The sequence below is a fragment of the Phoca vitulina genome, unplaced genomic scaffold, assembly GCF_004348235.1.
Source record: "Phoca vitulina isolate PV1807 unplaced genomic scaffold, GSC_HSeal_1.0 scaffold31, whole genome shotgun sequence".
NCBI classification, from domain to species: domain Eukaryota; kingdom Metazoa; phylum Chordata; class Mammalia; order Carnivora; family Phocidae; genus Phoca; species Phoca vitulina.
Window position 1 is genome coordinate 23,447,732 of NW_022589734.1, and position 18,614 is coordinate 23,466,345.

At 41.8% G+C, this 18,614-nt stretch overlaps 1 protein-coding gene across 1 annotated transcript in view; it reads right to left on the minus strand.

The window, feature by feature from the left end:
• Positions 1 to 18,614, minus strand: part of GPLD1 (glycosylphosphatidylinositol specific phospholipase D1) — a 55,062-nt gene that overhangs the window by 32,525 nt on the left and 3,923 nt on the right. Inside the window, exons 3-7 of the mRNA XM_032424725.1 lie at positions 7,263 to 7,341; positions 4,277 to 4,374; positions 3,763 to 3,873; positions 2,761 to 2,809; positions 1,827 to 1,881 (exon numbers count right to left, since the gene is read on the minus strand). Of these exons, the coding sequence (XP_032280616.1) occupies positions 1,827 to 1,881; positions 2,761 to 2,809; positions 3,763 to 3,873; positions 4,277 to 4,374; positions 7,263 to 7,341 (392 nt within the window). The remainder of the gene's footprint in view (positions 1 to 1,826; positions 1,882 to 2,760; positions 2,810 to 3,762; positions 3,874 to 4,276; positions 4,375 to 7,262; positions 7,342 to 18,614) is intronic.

The following is an 18,614-nucleotide window of genomic DNA, read 5'->3' on the forward strand; positions in this document are numbered from 1 at the left end:
AGAAAATAAAACTGGTACCAAAAGTTACCATTCATGGTAGCAAATAAAAAGTCTCTGCAACAAAATTGAATAAAACCTCTAAGACCTTGATGGGAAAAACTTATACAACTTTGAAGTCATTAAAGTAGGCTTAAATAAAATACATAGCATATTTATGGATGAGAAGGCTCAATATTTCGAATAATAAACTTCTAAAAATTCCAACAAGATTTTTCTTGGAACATGGCAACTTGCTCCTCTCACTTTATTTGAAAGAGCCAAGGCAAAAGAATTGGCAAGGTATGTCTAAAGAAAAAGGACAGGCTGAGAGACTAGCCCCACTAGCTGTCAAGATGTATTATAAAGTCACTGTAATTTTAAAAAATCAGTATTGCTCATGGACAGGTCAGTAGAACAGAATAGAAAGCCCACAAATGGATCCAAATACATATGAAATTTTATGACAGAGAGGGCATTACAGGCCAGTGAAAAAAGGGGAGACTATCGATAAGTGTCCTGATTTGGGGACTATCTAGATCTACAGAAAGAAATAAAATCAGATTCTCTCTCAGAATATACAAAAAATTAACTCCAGGGAAATGAAAGACAAAGTTTTAAAAAATAAGGCTAAGTAGGAGAATGACCTCATGCCTTCAAGGTAGGGAAGGATTTCTTAAATAAGTCATCAAAAGTACAAATTACAATGGACAAGATAGATATATTCAACTACATTAAAATTAAGTTCTGTTCATTAAGATACATCATAAGTAAAAAGACATGCCACAGACTGCAAAAAAATATAATAAACTAAGCAAAGATTAGAAGCCCTAATATACAAGGAACACTCACAACTAAGTAAAAAGGCCAAACAAACCAACAGAAAAGGCTAAAAACTAAACAAGATTTTCACTTAATATCAAACACAGACGATCAATAAAATATGAAAGAATATTCAACCTCATTAATCAATGGGGAATGCAAATTAAAACTTAATGAAATACCATTACCCACCAAACAGGCTATTTTTAAGTTGGACAATACCAAGTCTTGGAGAATGCAGAAGTAAAACTACCATATAAACCTGAGGAGAGTATCAGTTGGGAAGACCATTCTCAAAGCCCGGGCTTGCTGATGTTAAATATGCATACACCCTATGACCCACCCCCCCAATTCCATGTCTAGTGGTGCTTACGAGAGAGATTTCCCTCTGCTGCACAAACGTATGCACAAAATGTTCACAGCAACACTACATGTAAAGCAAAACCACTCCACACTACTTACATACCCGTCCCCGTTGGAATGGAGTACTTCATTTGGTCTATCCATATAATGGAGGACCACATAGTGAGGAAAATGAGCTACAGCCAAACACATCAATGGGACTGTCTCTCAGACAGAAATGTAAGCAAAATTTGAATACACACTACTCAATTCTATTTATCTAAAGATTAAAACCATGTACTATTTTGTATATGGACACATCCATCCATACGTATTCAACTATAAAGAAAAGCAACAAAATGATTAACAGGAACCCCACAGGAGGGCTTACCCTGGTGGGAGAGAAGGCAAGGAGCTTATAAGACACCAGTAAGGCTTGCTTTTGAGCCAAGTGGTAGCTACACAGGTGTACATGATCTTATTTTTTACAAGTATGCATTTTTAGATGGCATCAGTCAAGTTCAAAGCATCTCCTTAAACTACTCTCATCTGCAGTTTTACTTTTCAAAATTTACAAATGCAAGACTCCTAATTACATTGTAGGCTACATTTTCTAAGGGGACAAAAAGGGTCAAGCTTCTAAACGCCATTTAGAGAACACATATGTTAAGTGTAATTGTTCTTACCAGTGTCGTGCGAGGTAATTAAAATTGAACTCAAACTGGCTCAACACATCACCTCCTAAGATAGGAGAAAAATATTTACATTTGGTCGGTTAGCGACAAGACACGGCATGTTTCTTTCCACACAGATTTGCACAATCCAGGTCATTAGCTCATCACCTTGTCCACACTTTTCTGATCATTGTTTTAGGTACAAGCAGATCTTTAAGAAAACGTGATCATTTCTATCTTAGCCAGTAAAACATGAATTAAGAAAGAAACACCCATATAACCGAAAGTTTTTCTCTTTAAGGAAGGATGAACCATAAAGATTCTTTTAAAACACTATTCACCATCTACTTTTGGCTACTTCAAGGTAATTTACTATAGGAAAAAGATGGAGGGTACCATTTTAAAGCTAAAGTATTAGGTGACCTTAGGTAATGAATTTTAAGCTGATATAAAGGTAAAGCTTTTCTAAATTATGACACAAGTCAATGATGAAATGTGATTTTTTAAATAAAGAAATACACACATACAACTTTTCAGAAATACATCTCTCTGTCAAATGAGATATACCCATACTATAAATGAAGTATTAAAATAGAAAGCTAGTTAGTATATGGACTGGCAAGATGTGATAAAAATACGTATTTTACTTTAAATATTTTACACATTTTACTGCGCATCGGCACTCCTGTTACCTAGATAACTGCCTGGTTACTAGCCATTTCACAAAGTGACTGAACACCTATTTCATAGAATATGAAAATGACATTTTTACTCAGGAGAACCACACAGCCAGTCCTAATTCATCATGAAATGATCTCAGTTACGGAGAAAGAAGGTTATTCAACATAGGAGGGGAAAATACAGATTTAAGGTGCAGTAGTGACTCCGTAACAAATGGGATAGAACTATCGCAAAAGAAACTTTGGCAAATGTAAATAAACAGTACCGAAATCACCCGCTGAATGCGCCTTGGAATAGGAGTGATGAAAATCAACCTGAGGAAGAAAGAGAATCATCTGATGTGTGTTTTTTATATAAATCACAAATTGTAGCCCAAACCCCTACCCCACAGCCCCACCAGGAGTGAGGAGATGAATGCCTAACCCAGTGAATGCTAAGGGTCTGTCCTAGACGGACTCGATTTTCCAAAAATTTATTGTTAAAAATTGTAGTGGCAGCCAAGCTGTGTATTAACGGCTGGTAACAAAACCACTGTGAACATCTGCACCTCGGAGGATGAATACACAGTCCCTACTGAGTCCAAGCAGAATGGGACTAAGAGCGACTGGTGACCGGGGGCACTTGCAGAAACAAGAACGCCATTTTCAGTTCGGGGCGATGGCATTTTCATACAGAAAACGGAAAAACGGGTGCAGGGGAGTGGGAGGTTATGGAGTGATAAGTCACAGGAATGAAGGCCAGGAAGACAGTGAAGGGTAGTGTGGCGGGGTCGTGCGGGGACGGGGGGGCAAGCGCAGCATCTGGTACGGCCGCTGCTCGCCATGTCGTGCACCTGAAGCTCACGGAACGCTGCGCCAACTACACGCAAGAAGGAAGTGTTTCTGAATGTTAAAAGAACATTTAAAAAGCACACACACACGTGGAATCATTCCTTCCAAATAGGACTAAGTGGCAGCTCTTCATATCCTTACTAATACAACTTGAATAAAACATGGGATTTCCCAAATATTGTTTGCGACGACACAGAACATCCCATTTATTGCGGATTTCGGTACACGTTAGTGGTTCTGCCCGTGTGATGGAATTTACGGAGCAGAAAGAGGAAGAGGAAGAGATGGACATGAAGACTGCTTTGGGCAAGAAGTCTTGCTTCCACATGACCTCTAAAGAGCCTCAAGTTTTCCTTTCCTCTGAAAGGGCCAGTTTTTCATCTTGGGCAGGACAGTGTCACTGCCGTACGGTCATCCACCTGCAGACATGTACTCACGGCTCCCATGGTCCTAAGGAATCCTTGCTCGATACCCAAGCTGTGCCAGCTAATGTCGGCCACCATGTGAGACGTAATGCCGAACAAGAAGGCTACCAATTTCTCCGTGTCCTGCCAAATAAGCAAATTAGAGGGATGGGCGCTTGGGTTATTTTATAAAGATCCTATTACAGTGTTTAATAAATAGGATTTCCACCCCCAAGACTTAACAATAATAAAATCAGAGGCGGGTACATTGTAGTTTCTAGTGACAAAAACCACAAAGGACTTTTTTTGAAAAGTTTTGCAGTGCCTTAGAAGGGCTTTCAGGTGATTTACTTTTGGAGCAAAATGGTGACCTACTGCATTTTTCTAAGTAGTTTATTCAGGTATTAACTAAGCACTTGTACTGAAGGTACAAGGGTGAGCAGCCCTCCCGGAGCCTGGGGTGGGGATGGGGGGCAGTGCAAATGCACACAGGGGGTGGGGGTGTCTGGAGCTGAATTTCCTCTTGGCGCTAGAGGGCCGTGCCTACCTTCTCCCAGGGAAGGGGGTAGTTCTCTCGGATATAGTGGATGCTTGCATTCAGAAAGGGGGTCCAGTGCGTGCTCTCAGACACGTCATGGAATTGCCCTGGTGAGACAAGAGCAGGTCTCAGGAGTCTTTCTGAAAAAGCTGGAGATTCCCAGTGACATCTGCCACCACGCTACCTCCCGCAACCCTCCTCCTCCTTCCCTCCGAGCCTCTTGGGCTCTTCTTTTTTTTTTTTTTAATTTTTAAGATTTTTTTTTTTAATTTATTTGCGAGAGAATGAGAGACAGAGAGCATGAGAAGGGGGAGGGTCAGAGGGAGAAGCAGACTCCCTGCTGAGCAGGGAGCCCGACGTGGGACTCGATCCCGGGACTCCAGGATCATGACCTGAGCGGAAGGCAGTCGCTTAACCAACTGAGCCACCCAGGCGCCCTTGGGCTCTCCTGTTGATGTTCAGAGGAAGCCTCTAGGACAGAGGAGCCAGCTGGGAGAGAGAGAAAGCCGGACCGGCTCACAGCATCTGCAATCACCTGGGCTGCTATGAAGGTTGAAGTGTTTTCCATTTCTGTGCTAAAGGGAAGGAGAAAAGGGGTGTGTGGGGGGGTGCTGGAGTCAGCGGTAGGGCGGTGCAGGGGGGGTGCAGGGGGGATGGGAGGGGGGCGTCACGTCATGAGGGGCAACTGAAACCAAAACTCCAGAGTTTAGATCCCTCTCTTCAAATGGTTTTGCTGTCGCTGAAGTAAAAACATTCTAACCAGTTTTAAATCATTGGCTTTTCTGGAAATGATTTTCAAAGACATTACAACTACGAAATTTGATTTGCTCTAAGTTTTCCTAAAAGATAGAACTTAAAATTCCTATTTTACAGAATTCCATAAAAATCCAAAATTAAGTATAGCAGCAGCTCTTTGGACAAAACTCCCCTTAACCAAATTGCCAGACCAAGCAAAGCTTTTTGTTGCCCTCTCTAATCCAACTGAACAGAAGAGAAAGCCCACCCAGAGCCTGCGGGGTCGTGGCAGCCAGGTCACTGTCCCCACGCACCTGTCCCCACAGCTGAGCTGTCGCTTGCTGAGGGTCAGCAGGGCTGCTTCTAATCCTGGGTAGGCCAGCTGTCCTCCTTATTCTTACAGATTTGATTCAGTATTAGGTAAACTGATGAACAGAATATAAAAACAGCTGCTTCTTCGGCAACGGAGTGAGAACATTTGCTCTTCCAAGATGCAATAAAAGTGAGCCCTCAAATCAAAGACGACAGGTGCTGTGCAAGTAGGTATGTGTGGGATCAAGGGAAAATTTGGAAAAATTCATGAAAATCTAAGAGGAACCTGCGTCAAATTCCTCATAGTCAGCGTAGATTTCATAATGCTAATGAGCTCGCTGGTACATCAGTCCGCACTGGTCCTGAGCTTGTAAAGTCAGGGAGGAGGGCATCCACTGGTGGAGGAAAAACAGAGAATGTGGAACACAGAGGCTGCAGCACTGTGAGTTCGGTTGGTCTCTTAAGATGGCATGTATTAAGCAAGTTTTCTCAAATTTAATTGTCAAAAAAAAGTCCTTTTTTAACTTCTTATGTAAGATATCAAGGAACAATTATCAAGAGACATTACAGCCTCCTGAATACAATTTGGGAAATGCTAAATTAGAAATAGGTCTAGAGAGAAAAAAACTAACAAGCAGGCAAAATATAAGGATTAAGAAAACATAGTTAACAGCCTAAGAAGGAAACAGAAGAAAAAAAAAAAAAAAAACCCACCCAACCTTACAAATATGACAAATACAAAAGCTTACTTGGTATCATAACTATAGGAGTGGGTAACCCTAAACATTTCATTGAGCCTAAAGGCATTGCTATATTACAACAAACATTGGTGGGACCCCTGGGTGGCTCAGTCGGTGAAGCGTCTGCCTTCAGCTCAGGTCATGATTCCAGGGTCCTGAGATCGAGCCCCGCATCGGGCTCCCTGCTCAGCGAGGAGTCTGCTTCTCCCTCTGCTCTTCACCCCTCCCCAACCCCCCTCATGTTCTCTCTCTCTCAAATGAATAAAATCTTAAAAATACACTGGGATTTTGACCCTGAGACTCCAAATATGGTTTACGTGATGTAAATGTACTGGGTATCTTTCATCTGTCCCTCCAGACCTGCTGTCCATCCTTCTCTGCCCTGCACGGTGCCCCTGAAGGGCACCTGCACCTGCCCAGCTGGCCTCTTTGCCCTTCAGCTTTGGTTGGGTTGGGTTTGGCCAGTGGGGAGAATGGAGAGGAGACCAGAAAAAAGGAAGAGAGGTGGGGGAGAAATGTTCATTCTCCCAGATCCCCGACTTTGGGGTCCCGGGAGCTGGCTGTGTCCCTGACTGAAGGTCTGGCCCCCTTCTGGGAGCCTCCCCATTCAGTTCCAGGAGCTGCTCCCTCCCTGCACTGTTCCTGCAGACTTACATCTGGCCTGTAGCTCTGTAAATGGTCCCATTGTAAAACACCCCTCTGACTACTCTGTTGGAGTGCACCTTCCATGCCCGCTGGGGCCCCAATACACCCCATAAGCCCAGGTCACTGATAACACTGCCTTAGATCTGTACAACACTTGACAAAAGAATATGCATTAACGCCAAAAAAATCCAGTAAAGGGGCAAGGCAGGCTTATTAACATTACGTCACAGGCGTGGAAATAAGACTTAGCATGGCAAGACTTTGAGGGTCACATGCTAACAGACAGCACAGCTGGAGCAAGAACCCAGACCCTTCAGTCTCTTTCAAAATCTTTTCTCTCCACCAGAAAGCAGGAAAGCAAGTAAGGACGCGTAGGATCGTGAAATCTTTCAGAATTTCTACGCTTAAGTAGGTAAGGTTTGGTTAAATGAAAAATGCAGTCATGTGAACTAAGTCATTGACCAACGACAGTGGAAAATACTCCATGTTAAGATTTCTTCTGTCCTAGCTGCTCCTGTTAACCAAGTGAGGGCAACATGTGGCTCTGCAAGACTTGATCTTACCTCTCTCGCAGATGCTGGGGTAGAAGGCATCAGGAAACACGGCTCCAGCCTGATACGCATCCTGGTGCTCAAGCAACAGCTGGGGAAGAGGAAAGAGAGATTAGGGGCAGAGGCAGCAGCCTGGGACAAGCCCGCCCTACAGCACGAGGCAGGATGGAAGGAAGGCGGAAGGAAGGCGTTAAGTACATACTAAAATCTCGGGCATAATCCAAGACGCCGCCCTACAACAGAGAACCTCAGGTTCTCCTAGCAAACACAGGCTGATCAATTAGCAAATCACTCATTTAATTTCGCCTCCTTTGGTTTCTCTGTCCACCAAAAGAGCAGGATGTCCCCCCAAGGCTAGTTCACCGAAGGGTCCGTGGTAAGATTTTCAATGATCCGGTGAAACATCAGTGCAATGAGAGAAATACAAACATATATACATATAACATACACACATACACACGATGTATGCCCATAAACAGTTACACCACTGACCCTTGAACACAGATTTGAACCACCCGGATCCACTCAGATGCAGACTCTTCACTAGATATAGTAGAGTACTAGAAGTGTATTTTCCTTATTGCATTTTCTCATTAACATTTTCTTTAGCTGCTTTATTAGAAGAATACAGGATAAAATACATATAACCTACAAAATAAGTGTAAATTGACTCATCAGTAATGCTTCTGGTCAACAGTAGGCTGGTAGTTAAGTTTGGGGGGAGTTGAAAGTTAGATACGGAGTTTTGACTGCCTGGAGATCAGTGCCCCCTATCCCAGTGTTGGTTCAAGGATCAACTATATATATATGGATAGATAGAGAGACAGAGAGAGAGAGAGATCTATTTATATACAAGTTTATAGTTGCTACGTGTACTTTATATTCAGATGATGCCTTTTGGGCTTTTGGGGGAGGTTAAAAAATCCTTTCCCTTTTAAAATTATGGTAGAAGAACATATTTCAGCGTGCCTGGGTGGCTCAGTCGGTTAAGCGTCTGCCTTTGGCTCAGGTCATGATCCCAGGGTCCTGGGTCCTTGCTGAGCAGGGAGCCTGATGCTCTCTCTCCCTTTTCCCCTCCCCCTGCTTGTCCCCTCTCATGCCCACCCCCATCTGTCTCTCAAATAAAATCTTTAAAAAAAAAAAAATTGTACTTCAATGTTCTCCTAAAAAAAAAAAATTATACTTCAATGTTCTGCTCCGTGGACTGGCTCACCCCCGTGAGGTGGGCTAGCTGTTGGCAGCACCATTTCCCAGACTCCACGCAGAGCCCCCCTCGCCCTCTGCTCCTTCAGCTAGCAGGCACGTGCTGGCTTGGCCACAGAGATAGCCGGGGACCCAGGTGGCCACAGGACAGAGCACCCATTTTGCTAGTAAGGAGCATGGCAGGGACAGAGCATCCCGGAGCCGACAGCCAAGGTGATGGCTGCTTACTTCCCAGACTGTGTAGGCGGCCGTCGGATCCGGAGCCAGCCGCGGGGCCGCGGCCGTCTGACTCAGCACAGGAGGCCCACAGGCCAATTCTGTGTGTGGTCCTCGGAGCCCTTCCTGGATGCTCAGCCCAGAGCCTGCTCTTCCAGAGCTCAGAGTTCGTCAGCACCCAGTTCCCCAGTTCTGGAGGGAGCTCAGCATAAGCTAGCCAGAGGGGTTTCCAGGATCTGCAGATGAACTCTGATTGCCAAAGTGAAAGTTTGGAGGGCTAAACATTTTTTTTAAGTATTTAAGTAATCTCTACACCCCCCTCCAACCTGGGGCTCAAACTCACAACCCTGAGATTAAGAGTTACATGTTCTTCCAACTGAGCCAGCCACGCACCCCCTAAGCTTTAAGATTTTATTTGAGAGCATGTGTGTGTGTGTGTGTGTGTATTAGAGAGAGAGAGAGCGTGCATGAGCAGGTGGGAGAGGCAGAGGGAGAGGGAGGGAGAAGAAGGCTCTCCGCTGAGCAGGGAGCCCCATGTGGGGCTCGATTCCCAGGATCCTGAGATCGTGACCTGAGCCAAAGGCAGACGCCCAACCGACTGAGCCACCCAGGTGCCCCACCCTTAAACTTTTTAATTTATCCGTAAGGACTTACTAATCTCCACTGCTACCAGGGTATTTGGCTCAAAGATGCACGTTTGATCAAAGCTAGCTCAGCTAGAACCTTCCCTGAGACTCCTCATGGAGAGCTATGTGGAAGACAACCTCTTGTTGTCCCTTGGGGATTTTCAGCCTGAAGGCTGAGTTCTGCATGGTCCTCCACGTGGAGAGAGACCACCACCTAGACCTCGGCGTGCAGCTCTGCTCCAAGCACTATCAGTTATGTGAGCCAATGACGTCTCCTTTTTCTCTAAAGATAGCTTGCCAGTTGGACTTTTGTCACTTAAAAATAATATAACTTTATTGAATATTTACCTTGTCAGCCATGGTCTTGGTCACTTTATATGAGTAAGACTTGTTGAACCTGCATCTCTAGGTGAGGGAGATGCTGTTATTTAACATTAAAAAATTCTGAAGTAAACTTTGAAAAGTAGATGTGTCAGCAAAAGAGGAAGCTGCTGGTGGGGGAATAAGTACAGACAGAGGATGCAAACTTCAGATATAAAAATGTATTTTTAAGCTATGGAAATAAAAAGAGTAGGATATTGGAATCAAGAGAGATCAATGAAACAGAATAAAGAGGAAGAAACAGACTCAAGTATACACAACATACAATGGGGATGAATGAAGGGTGAAGTAACCAACCGGTTGTGTTGGCATAACCCCGGGGCAGTGAGGGTTCCATTCTTGCAGGGGATCCAGCGTGGCCTTCATGACGCGGACTTGAAATTAACATTGACCAGCAAGAGGTTCCTAGACCCCCTCATGTGCTTTACGCCAAAATATATATAAGATGAATTAAAGAGTTAAAGGCAAAACAGGAAGCCACAAAATTAGCAGGACAAAACTGGAGGGGATAACTGCATCATCTCAGATGGGAAATGATTTTTCTAAGCAAAGCATACAGGCAGAGACCACAGAAGAATAGAACGGTGCACTTAACAACACCAACACTGGAGCATTCTGCACGGTAAAGAGCACCGGAAGCAAACTAAAGAGAAAAATAACCATGAGAATCATTTGACACATGACGGGGCTGGTATCTTTAAGAAGTCATTCTTCCACGTCAAGATAAATATCCTGATGGAGAAATGTGCAAAACACGTAAGTGATTCACAGAAGATGTAATAGAAATAGTTGATAAATACTTGGAAGTGTATTTAACCTCATGAATTAATTAAAATGCCAATTAAGCCTATAACAAAACATTTTCCCACCTACCAAATGAGCAAAAAATGAAAAAATTAAAAACGGGTCCTAAAAGTGAATCTGTTTCCAAATCTGAAGATATTTATTAAGAAATTTCAATGAGGGGCGCCTGGGTGGCTCAGTCGGTAAAGCGTTGGCGTTCCGCTCAGGTCAGGATCTCAGGGTCCTGGGATCGAGCCCCGAATCGGGCTCCCTGCCCAGTGGGGAGTATGCTTCTCCCTCTCCCTCTGCAGCTCCCCCTGCTTTTGCGTGCACGCTCTCTCAAATAAATAAATCTTTTTTTAAAAAAAGAAATTTCAATGAAATACACAAGCAACCGAGGATATTAATCCTTCCTCCATCATAGAGATCATTCCTGTTTCATTTTGTTTTTTCCTTTGTTTCTGGGCCAGGACTCAGCTAGCAGTGCCACAGCTGAAGGGTTTGCCAAAAAAGGTCGGGAAGCTGGTCACAAACAAGGAGACTGGGCACGAAGAATACATATTGAGAATGATGACCCGGCTTTTCCCTGTTGGAGAAGGGAGTCGCAGATACGGACATCGAGAACGCTAGAACGAATTCTCTGGTGATGGATCATAATTGGAGATATTCTTGTGTGAACTCCTGGTTTTAAATAAACAGGCGGATAAACACAAAAGCAACTTGAGGCAGAATCTGGGACAATGTAAACATCAAGATAAATGATAATAATGTAATATAAACCATTAAATAGAATGTATATGGATATAAGTAAATAGATGAAATGGGGAAGAAGGAAAGGCTCTATTTAACAGTAGAATGCCAAGAAATGTAGAAAGAGTGATGGAATCAGATAAACAGTTTGGCAACCATCATAATTACTTCAGGCAAGAATTATCAATAGATGATACAACCAGTGGGTAAAACTTTGATGAGAAACAGGGTATTTACATTACCTCAATATCTCTCTCCACAAAATATTTACTTGCTAATTAAAAAGTAGAAAATACTTACTAACTTTCCAGTGTAAAAATGTGAAGATGTCATCTCAACCAGGGGATAAAAATTATCATCACTAGGACTTCTGCTTCCAGGAAGATGGAATAAACGTACTTACTTAAGCACAACTAAGCCCCCTGGGCATTGTACACAAAACGAGCATAAGAAGCCCCTGAAAGGTGGAGGTAAGTATGCAGGGGGCTGGGGAGCTCAGGACCAGAAGACGACACTGTGGTGAATTCTCTGGGCTTTCTCTGTACCTCATAGGTCCCAAACTGGATACCAGGAAAGCCTGCCAACCCAGAGCCTCTAATGGGCATAAACCAAACACACAAAAGCCACAAAGAAAGCCTGCTTTCTCTAACCGTAAGACCAGGAAATGGGCGGCCTGGCAAAGACAGAAAACTTTTAGACAATAGCCTTTCTACTCTAGCCAAACATCACAGAAAAAAACTGTGGTCCCACCCTCACCAGGACTTTCATTTGTCCCTGATCCCTACCCCTCAGTGTCAGTGGAGACCATGGGGAGAGCCGAGACATCCAGTCCCAACTGCAGTAACATGGCGCCTCTCCTCATCCCCACTGGGTGGGATCAGAAGAGGCCCAGGGAAGAGCAGGACGTCCGCCACCACAAGGAGACACGCCCCAGCATCCATAGAGGCCACAGTGAGGAGCAATAATTAGGCACTTCTACCCCTCCCAGCTGGAGAGGCATCCGTGGAGGCTCGGGGGAATCTTGACTTCTACCCACAGTTGGCAGTTAGGAGAGTTAGGAGGTGGTGACCCTCCCCATTCTGTTCCCCTCCCAAAATGGTGTCAGAAGAAGTCAGCTACAACAAAAGGTTTCAGTAAGATCCAGAGTCTCATAACCTAATACCTAAAATGTCCAGGTTTCAATCCAAGAGCACTCATCACACCAAGAACCAGGAATCTCAAAAGGAATAAAAAGAGATAACTAATAGAGGCCAAATGAAATGGTAGACATTTTAGAATTACCTGACAAAATATTTTAAAGCAGCCATCATAAAAATGCTTCAATTACAAACATACTTCAAACAACCACCGCCCTCCAACCACCACCACCAAAATAGTCTCAGGAAAGGAATATATAAAGAACCACCCAATGAAAATTTTAGAAATGACAATATAATCACTGAAATGAAAGTTAACATCACCAGAAACAGTACACTTGACATTGGGAGTCTTCTGGTATGATGCAATGAGAATACAGCATCGATTCTGTGTTCTGTGGTATTTCTGTCAAAAGATGACCTGCATGGGGCACCTGGGTGGCTCAGTCGGTTAAGTGTCTGCCTTTGGCTCAGGTCATGATCCCAGGGTCCTGGGATCGAGTCCCGAATCAGGCTCCCTGCTCAGACGGGAGTCTGCTTCTCCTTCTCCCTCTGCCCCTCTCCTCCCACCCCTTGTGCGCACCCACAAGCTCTCTCTCTCAAATAAATAAAATCTTAAAAAAAAGAAAAAGATAACCTGCAAGGGGATCTATCATGAGAAACTAGCAGACGAAATCAAGCTAAGGTACATTCTACAGTTATTGGACTGTGCCCTTTCCAAAATATCAAGGTCATTAAAGACAAGGAAGGTCTAAGGAACTGTTCTAGATCACATGGTCCTGGACTGGTCCTGGAACCATAAAGAAGATTATTGAGACAAGTGGGGAGATTTGAATGAAGCCTGAGGACTGGGTGAAAGTGTTATTCAATGTTGCTTTCCTGACTGTGGTAACTGTGCTGTGGTTCCATAGGAGTGTCCTTGTTTTTTGGAAATACACAATGATGTGTCAAAGGATAATGGGCATCACACCAGCAATTCACTCTAGAACGGTTCAGGAGAAAAGAAATCAGTATGTATAAGTAGTGTGGAATTGCATGAAATCTCTGGACATGAGAGATTCCATTTTCCTTTCCAACTAACGAGCTCCTGAACTGGGCTGGAAGCAGCAACTGTTTGACAAGCGGTTGCTCCTAACATTTCAACAGAGCCACACGCATTCGGGTCAGAGGACAACAGTAAAGTCAATAAATACAAAGCAGGGACTTTCACTTGATAGCACCAGTAATCAATAAGATAGTCATCACAAGCGGTTCGACTGGTCAGCACCAATACAGCAGGGTTTTTTTTTTTCTTCTCTGCTTTATGTAAATCCTGTAATTACTTCTTCCTTCTTTCTCATAAAAGCCCCCTTGCTTTCCCTGCACGAGTGGGACACTTTTCTGGTTACTCTGGAATCTGTGCTCCCCTGAATAAAAACCTTCGGTCCTTTTCTACCTCCTTTCCTTGGGGGACAACAGAGAGGATAAAAGGGCAAATACGCCAACAATTGAGGATCTACAGGAATATGGTAATGGGCATATAGGGATTGGCCTAATTGTCCGGCTTTTCTCTTGGTTTTTAATTACTTCCAAATAAAAAAGTTAAAATATAGAATTGGTTGAATAAATTATGGTACATTATGGTAATAGAAAAATATGTAATTGTCCTAAATGATTCTCAAGATCTCTTTTGACATGGGAAGTTATCACCAATATATTAAATGAAAAATAGAAGGTGCATAGTGTGTAGAGTGTAATTTGGGGGGGGAAGAAGGTACTAATAAATTAAAAAATAATGCTGAGAATGATATAAAGCCAAGTGTCAACACTGGTTGTCTCAATGTTTTACAGTGTGCATCTCTCAGTTTTCTAATCAGAAAAGAAGAAATCTCTTCTGGAGGCAGGCAGGAGGAAGTAGGGCAGAGAGGACTGAAACCAACCAAATTAACTACCATTGCTAGGATTTCATGGTTAAAATACCACATTCTGTTTATTTCTATAGAAAGTAAATATATATATAATGAGTCCAATAATCACAGTATGAAACTAGAAATCAATTAATAAGAAAAAAAAAAAAACTAGGGAAAAAAACACATGCATGCTGAACACCATGCTAATGAAAATGGATGGGTCAATGAAGAAATCCGAGGAAATGAAACAATACATGAAGACAAACAAAAATGGAAACACAATGACTGAAAATATTTGTGTGGCACCTGGCTGGCTTGGTTGGTAGAGCACGTCATGACTTAGATCTCAGGGTCATGAGTTTAAGCCCCATGCTGGGCATGGAACCCACTTTAAAAAAAAAAAAATCTTTGGGATAAAGCAGAAACAGTTCTAGGAAGGAAGTTTATAGCAGTACAGTCCTATTACAGGAAACAAGAAAAATCTCAAAACAGCAATCAAACCTTATACCCAAAGGAACTAGAAAAAGAAAAACAAACCCCAAAGTTAGTAGAAGGAAGATAAAAGTTTAGAGTGGAAATAAATGAAAAAAATATGTATCAGTGAAACCAAGAGTTAGTTCTTTGAGAAGATAAACACAATTGATAAACCTTTAGCCAGACTCCTCAAGAAAGAGCAAGTAATAAATAAATAAAATCAGAAATGGAGAAATAACCACCAACACCACAGAAATACAAAGAATTATAAAAGAATACTATGAAAAATTATGTAACAAATTGGAGAACCTAGAAGAGATGGATAAATTCCTAGAAACATACAATCTGCCAAAACTGAATCAAGAAGAAATAGAAAATTTGAACAGACCAATTATTAGTAACAAAATTGAATCTGTAATCAAAAAACTCCCCAACAAAAGTCCAGAACCAGATGGCTTCACAGGTGAACTCTACCTAACATTTAAAGAAGAATTCATACCTATTCTTCTCAAACTATTCCAAAAAAGAGAAGAGGAAGGCAAGGCCAGCTTTACCTTGGGCCAATATCCTTGATGAACACAGATGCAAAAATCTTCAACACATACTACCAAACCAAATTCAATAGTATGTTAAAAGGACCATTCACCATGATCAAGTGGGATTTATTCCTGGGATTCAAGAGTGGTTCAATATTCTCAAATCAATGTGATCTATCACATTAACAAGAAGGATAAAAACCATATGATCATCTCAAGAGATCTAGAAAAAGGATTTGATACAATATTTGTTCATGATAAAAACTCTCAATAAAGCGAATTTAGAGGAACCATACCTCAACATGGTAAAGGCCTTCTATGAAAAACCCACAGCTAACATCATTCTCAATGGGGAAAAAACAGAGCTTTTCTCCCTAAGGTCAGAAACAAGACACGGATGTCCACTCCCACCACTTTTATTCAACAGAGTACTGGAAGTCCTAGCTGCAGCTATCAGATAAGAAATAAAAGCATCCAAACTAGTAAGAAGTAAAATGGTCACCATCTGCAGATGACATGATTTAACTATATATAGAAAACCCTAAAGACTACCAAAAAAAAGCTATTAGAATAAAGGAATTCAGTGAAGTTGCAGGATACAAAATTAGCATGTAGGCATTTCTATATATTCACAATAACGTAGCAAAAAGAAAAATTAAGAAAACAATCTCATTCACAATTGCACCAAAAAGAATAAAGTATCTATAGTTTAATCAAGGATGTAAAAGACCTATGCCCTGAAAACCATAAGATACTGATGAAAGAAACTGAATGTGATGCAAACAAATGAAAGATATTCTGTGCTCATGGATTGGAAGGATTAATATTGTGAAAATGTCCATATTACCCAAAGCAAACTACAGATTAATGCAATCCCTGTCAAAATACCAATGTCATTTTTCACAGAACTAGAACAAACAATCCTAAAATTTGTATGGAATCACAAAAGACCCCAAATAGCCAAAGAAATCTTGAGAAAGGAGAACAAAACTGGAGGTATCACAATCCCAGATTTCAAAGATATACTACAAAGCTGTAGTAATTAAAACATTTGGTACTGGCACAAAAATAGACACATAGATCAATGGAATGGAATAGAGAGCCCAGAAATAAACCCTCACTTGGTCAATTAGTCTGTGACAAGAGAGTCATAATACACAACAAGGAAAAGACAGTGTCTTCAAGAAATGATGCTGGGAAAACTGGACAGCAACATGCAGAAGAATGAAACTGGGCCATTTTCTCAAACCAAACACAAAAAAAATAAAGACTAAATGTGAGACCTGAAACCATAAAAATTCTAGAAGAAAATATGGGGGTAGTCATCTCTTGGACATTGGCCTTAGCAACATATTTAATATGTCTCCTGAGGCAAAGGAAACAAAAAAATAAACTACTGGAACTATACCAAAATAGTAAGATTTTGCACAGAAAAAAAAAAACAACTCAATCGAACAAAGTAACTTACTGAATGGAAGAAGATATTTTCAAATGATACACTAATAAAAGTTTAATATCCAAACTATATAAAGAACTTCTAAAAGTTTAATATCCAAACTATATAAAGAACTTCTACAACTGCGCATGCACACACACACACACACACACACACACACACACACACACCACCTGAACAATCTCATGAAGAAATAGACAGATGGGGGTGCCTGGGTGGCTCAGTCGTTAAGCGTCTGCCTTTGGCTCAGGTCATGATCCCAGGGTCCTGGGATGGAGCCTCACATCGGGCTCCCTGCTCAGCAGGAAGCTTGCTTCTCTCTCTCCCACACCCCCTGCTTGTGTTCCTGCTCTCGCTATCTCTCTGTCATATAAATGAATAAAATCTTTAAAAAAAAGAAATAGATGACTTAACGTTTTTCCAAAGACCACCTACAGATGGCCAATACACATATGAAAAAATACTCAACATTACTAATCAGTGGGGAAATGCAAATCAAAACCACAATGAGATTATCATCTTAACACCTGTCAGAATGGCTAGATCAAAAAGACAAGAAGTGTTGACGATGTGGAGAAAAAGGAACCCTTGTGCACCATTGGTGGGTATGTAAATTGGTGCAGGCACTGTGGGAAACAGTAAGGAGGTTCCTCAAAAAATTAAAAATAGAAATACCATACGATCTAGTAATTCCACTGCTGGGTATTTACCCAAGAAAACAAGAGCACTAATTAAAAAAGATATATGCACCCGATGTTTACTGCAGCATTATTTACAGTAGCCAAACTATAGAAACAATCCAGGCGTCCATAGCTATGTGAATGGATAAAGGAGATGTGATTACACACACACACACACACACACACACACACACACACACACACAACTATTACTCAGGCATAAAAAAGAATGAAATCTCAGCATTTGTGACTGACAACATGGATGGACCTAGAGGGTATTATGCTAAATGAAGTAAGTCAGAGAAAGACAAATACTGTATGATTTCACTTATATATGGAATCTAAGAAATACACGAACAAACAGACTTCTTTAATACAGAGAAGAAACTGGTGGTTGCCAGAGGGAAGGTGGAGGGTAGGGAGATCAGCAAAACAGGTGAAGGGGATTTAGAGGTACAAGCTTCCAGTAGTAAGTCAGGGAAATAACAAGTACAGCATGTGAGATACAGTGAATAATATTGTCATAACACATGGTGATGGGTGGTGACCACCCTTATCGTGGTGAGCACCGAGTAACGTGCAGAATTGTTGAATCGCTGTGTTGTACGTATGTAATGTAGCATTATCAACTACACTTTAATAATAAAATAAGAATAGGAAAAAAGTATCAGGGCAATAATGACCACCAATGTGAGGTCAGCTTGCTTCTGACAGTTCTTATAAATACATACACTGATTTTCTCAGCTTTATGCACTTTTCTCTTTGTGTTAAGTCAAAGGTTTCAAAAAGCAGTCACCTCTGGATATAGTAACAAAAGATAATCCTAGAACCAACAAAATTCAGACCTCAACGAGTCCAGAAGTCCCCGAAGAGCAGGTGGACTAGGAAGAAAGAGACACTACAACAAGTCCCACATACAGAGATATAAAGTACATCATGAAAAGGGATCTGACAGTATCATAAAAAGTGAGGTATCCCAACCCTTGTAAATTGAAAGTGAAGTATAAGCACTCAGGGCACTTAGTCATTTCCAATGATGGCATCAGTATCTGCATTAGGACCAATGCGGAGGGGAAGGATCGGTGTCCAGTCCACGTTTCAAATTAAGTTAATGATACAAGCGTGACTATCTCTACTACAAAATCGCTCTGCACACACTCTGGACTGATTGTTCGCATGATGAATTAGGCAGGTTCTTGCTTCTCCTCCTCATCCTTGGCTACCTTCCACCAC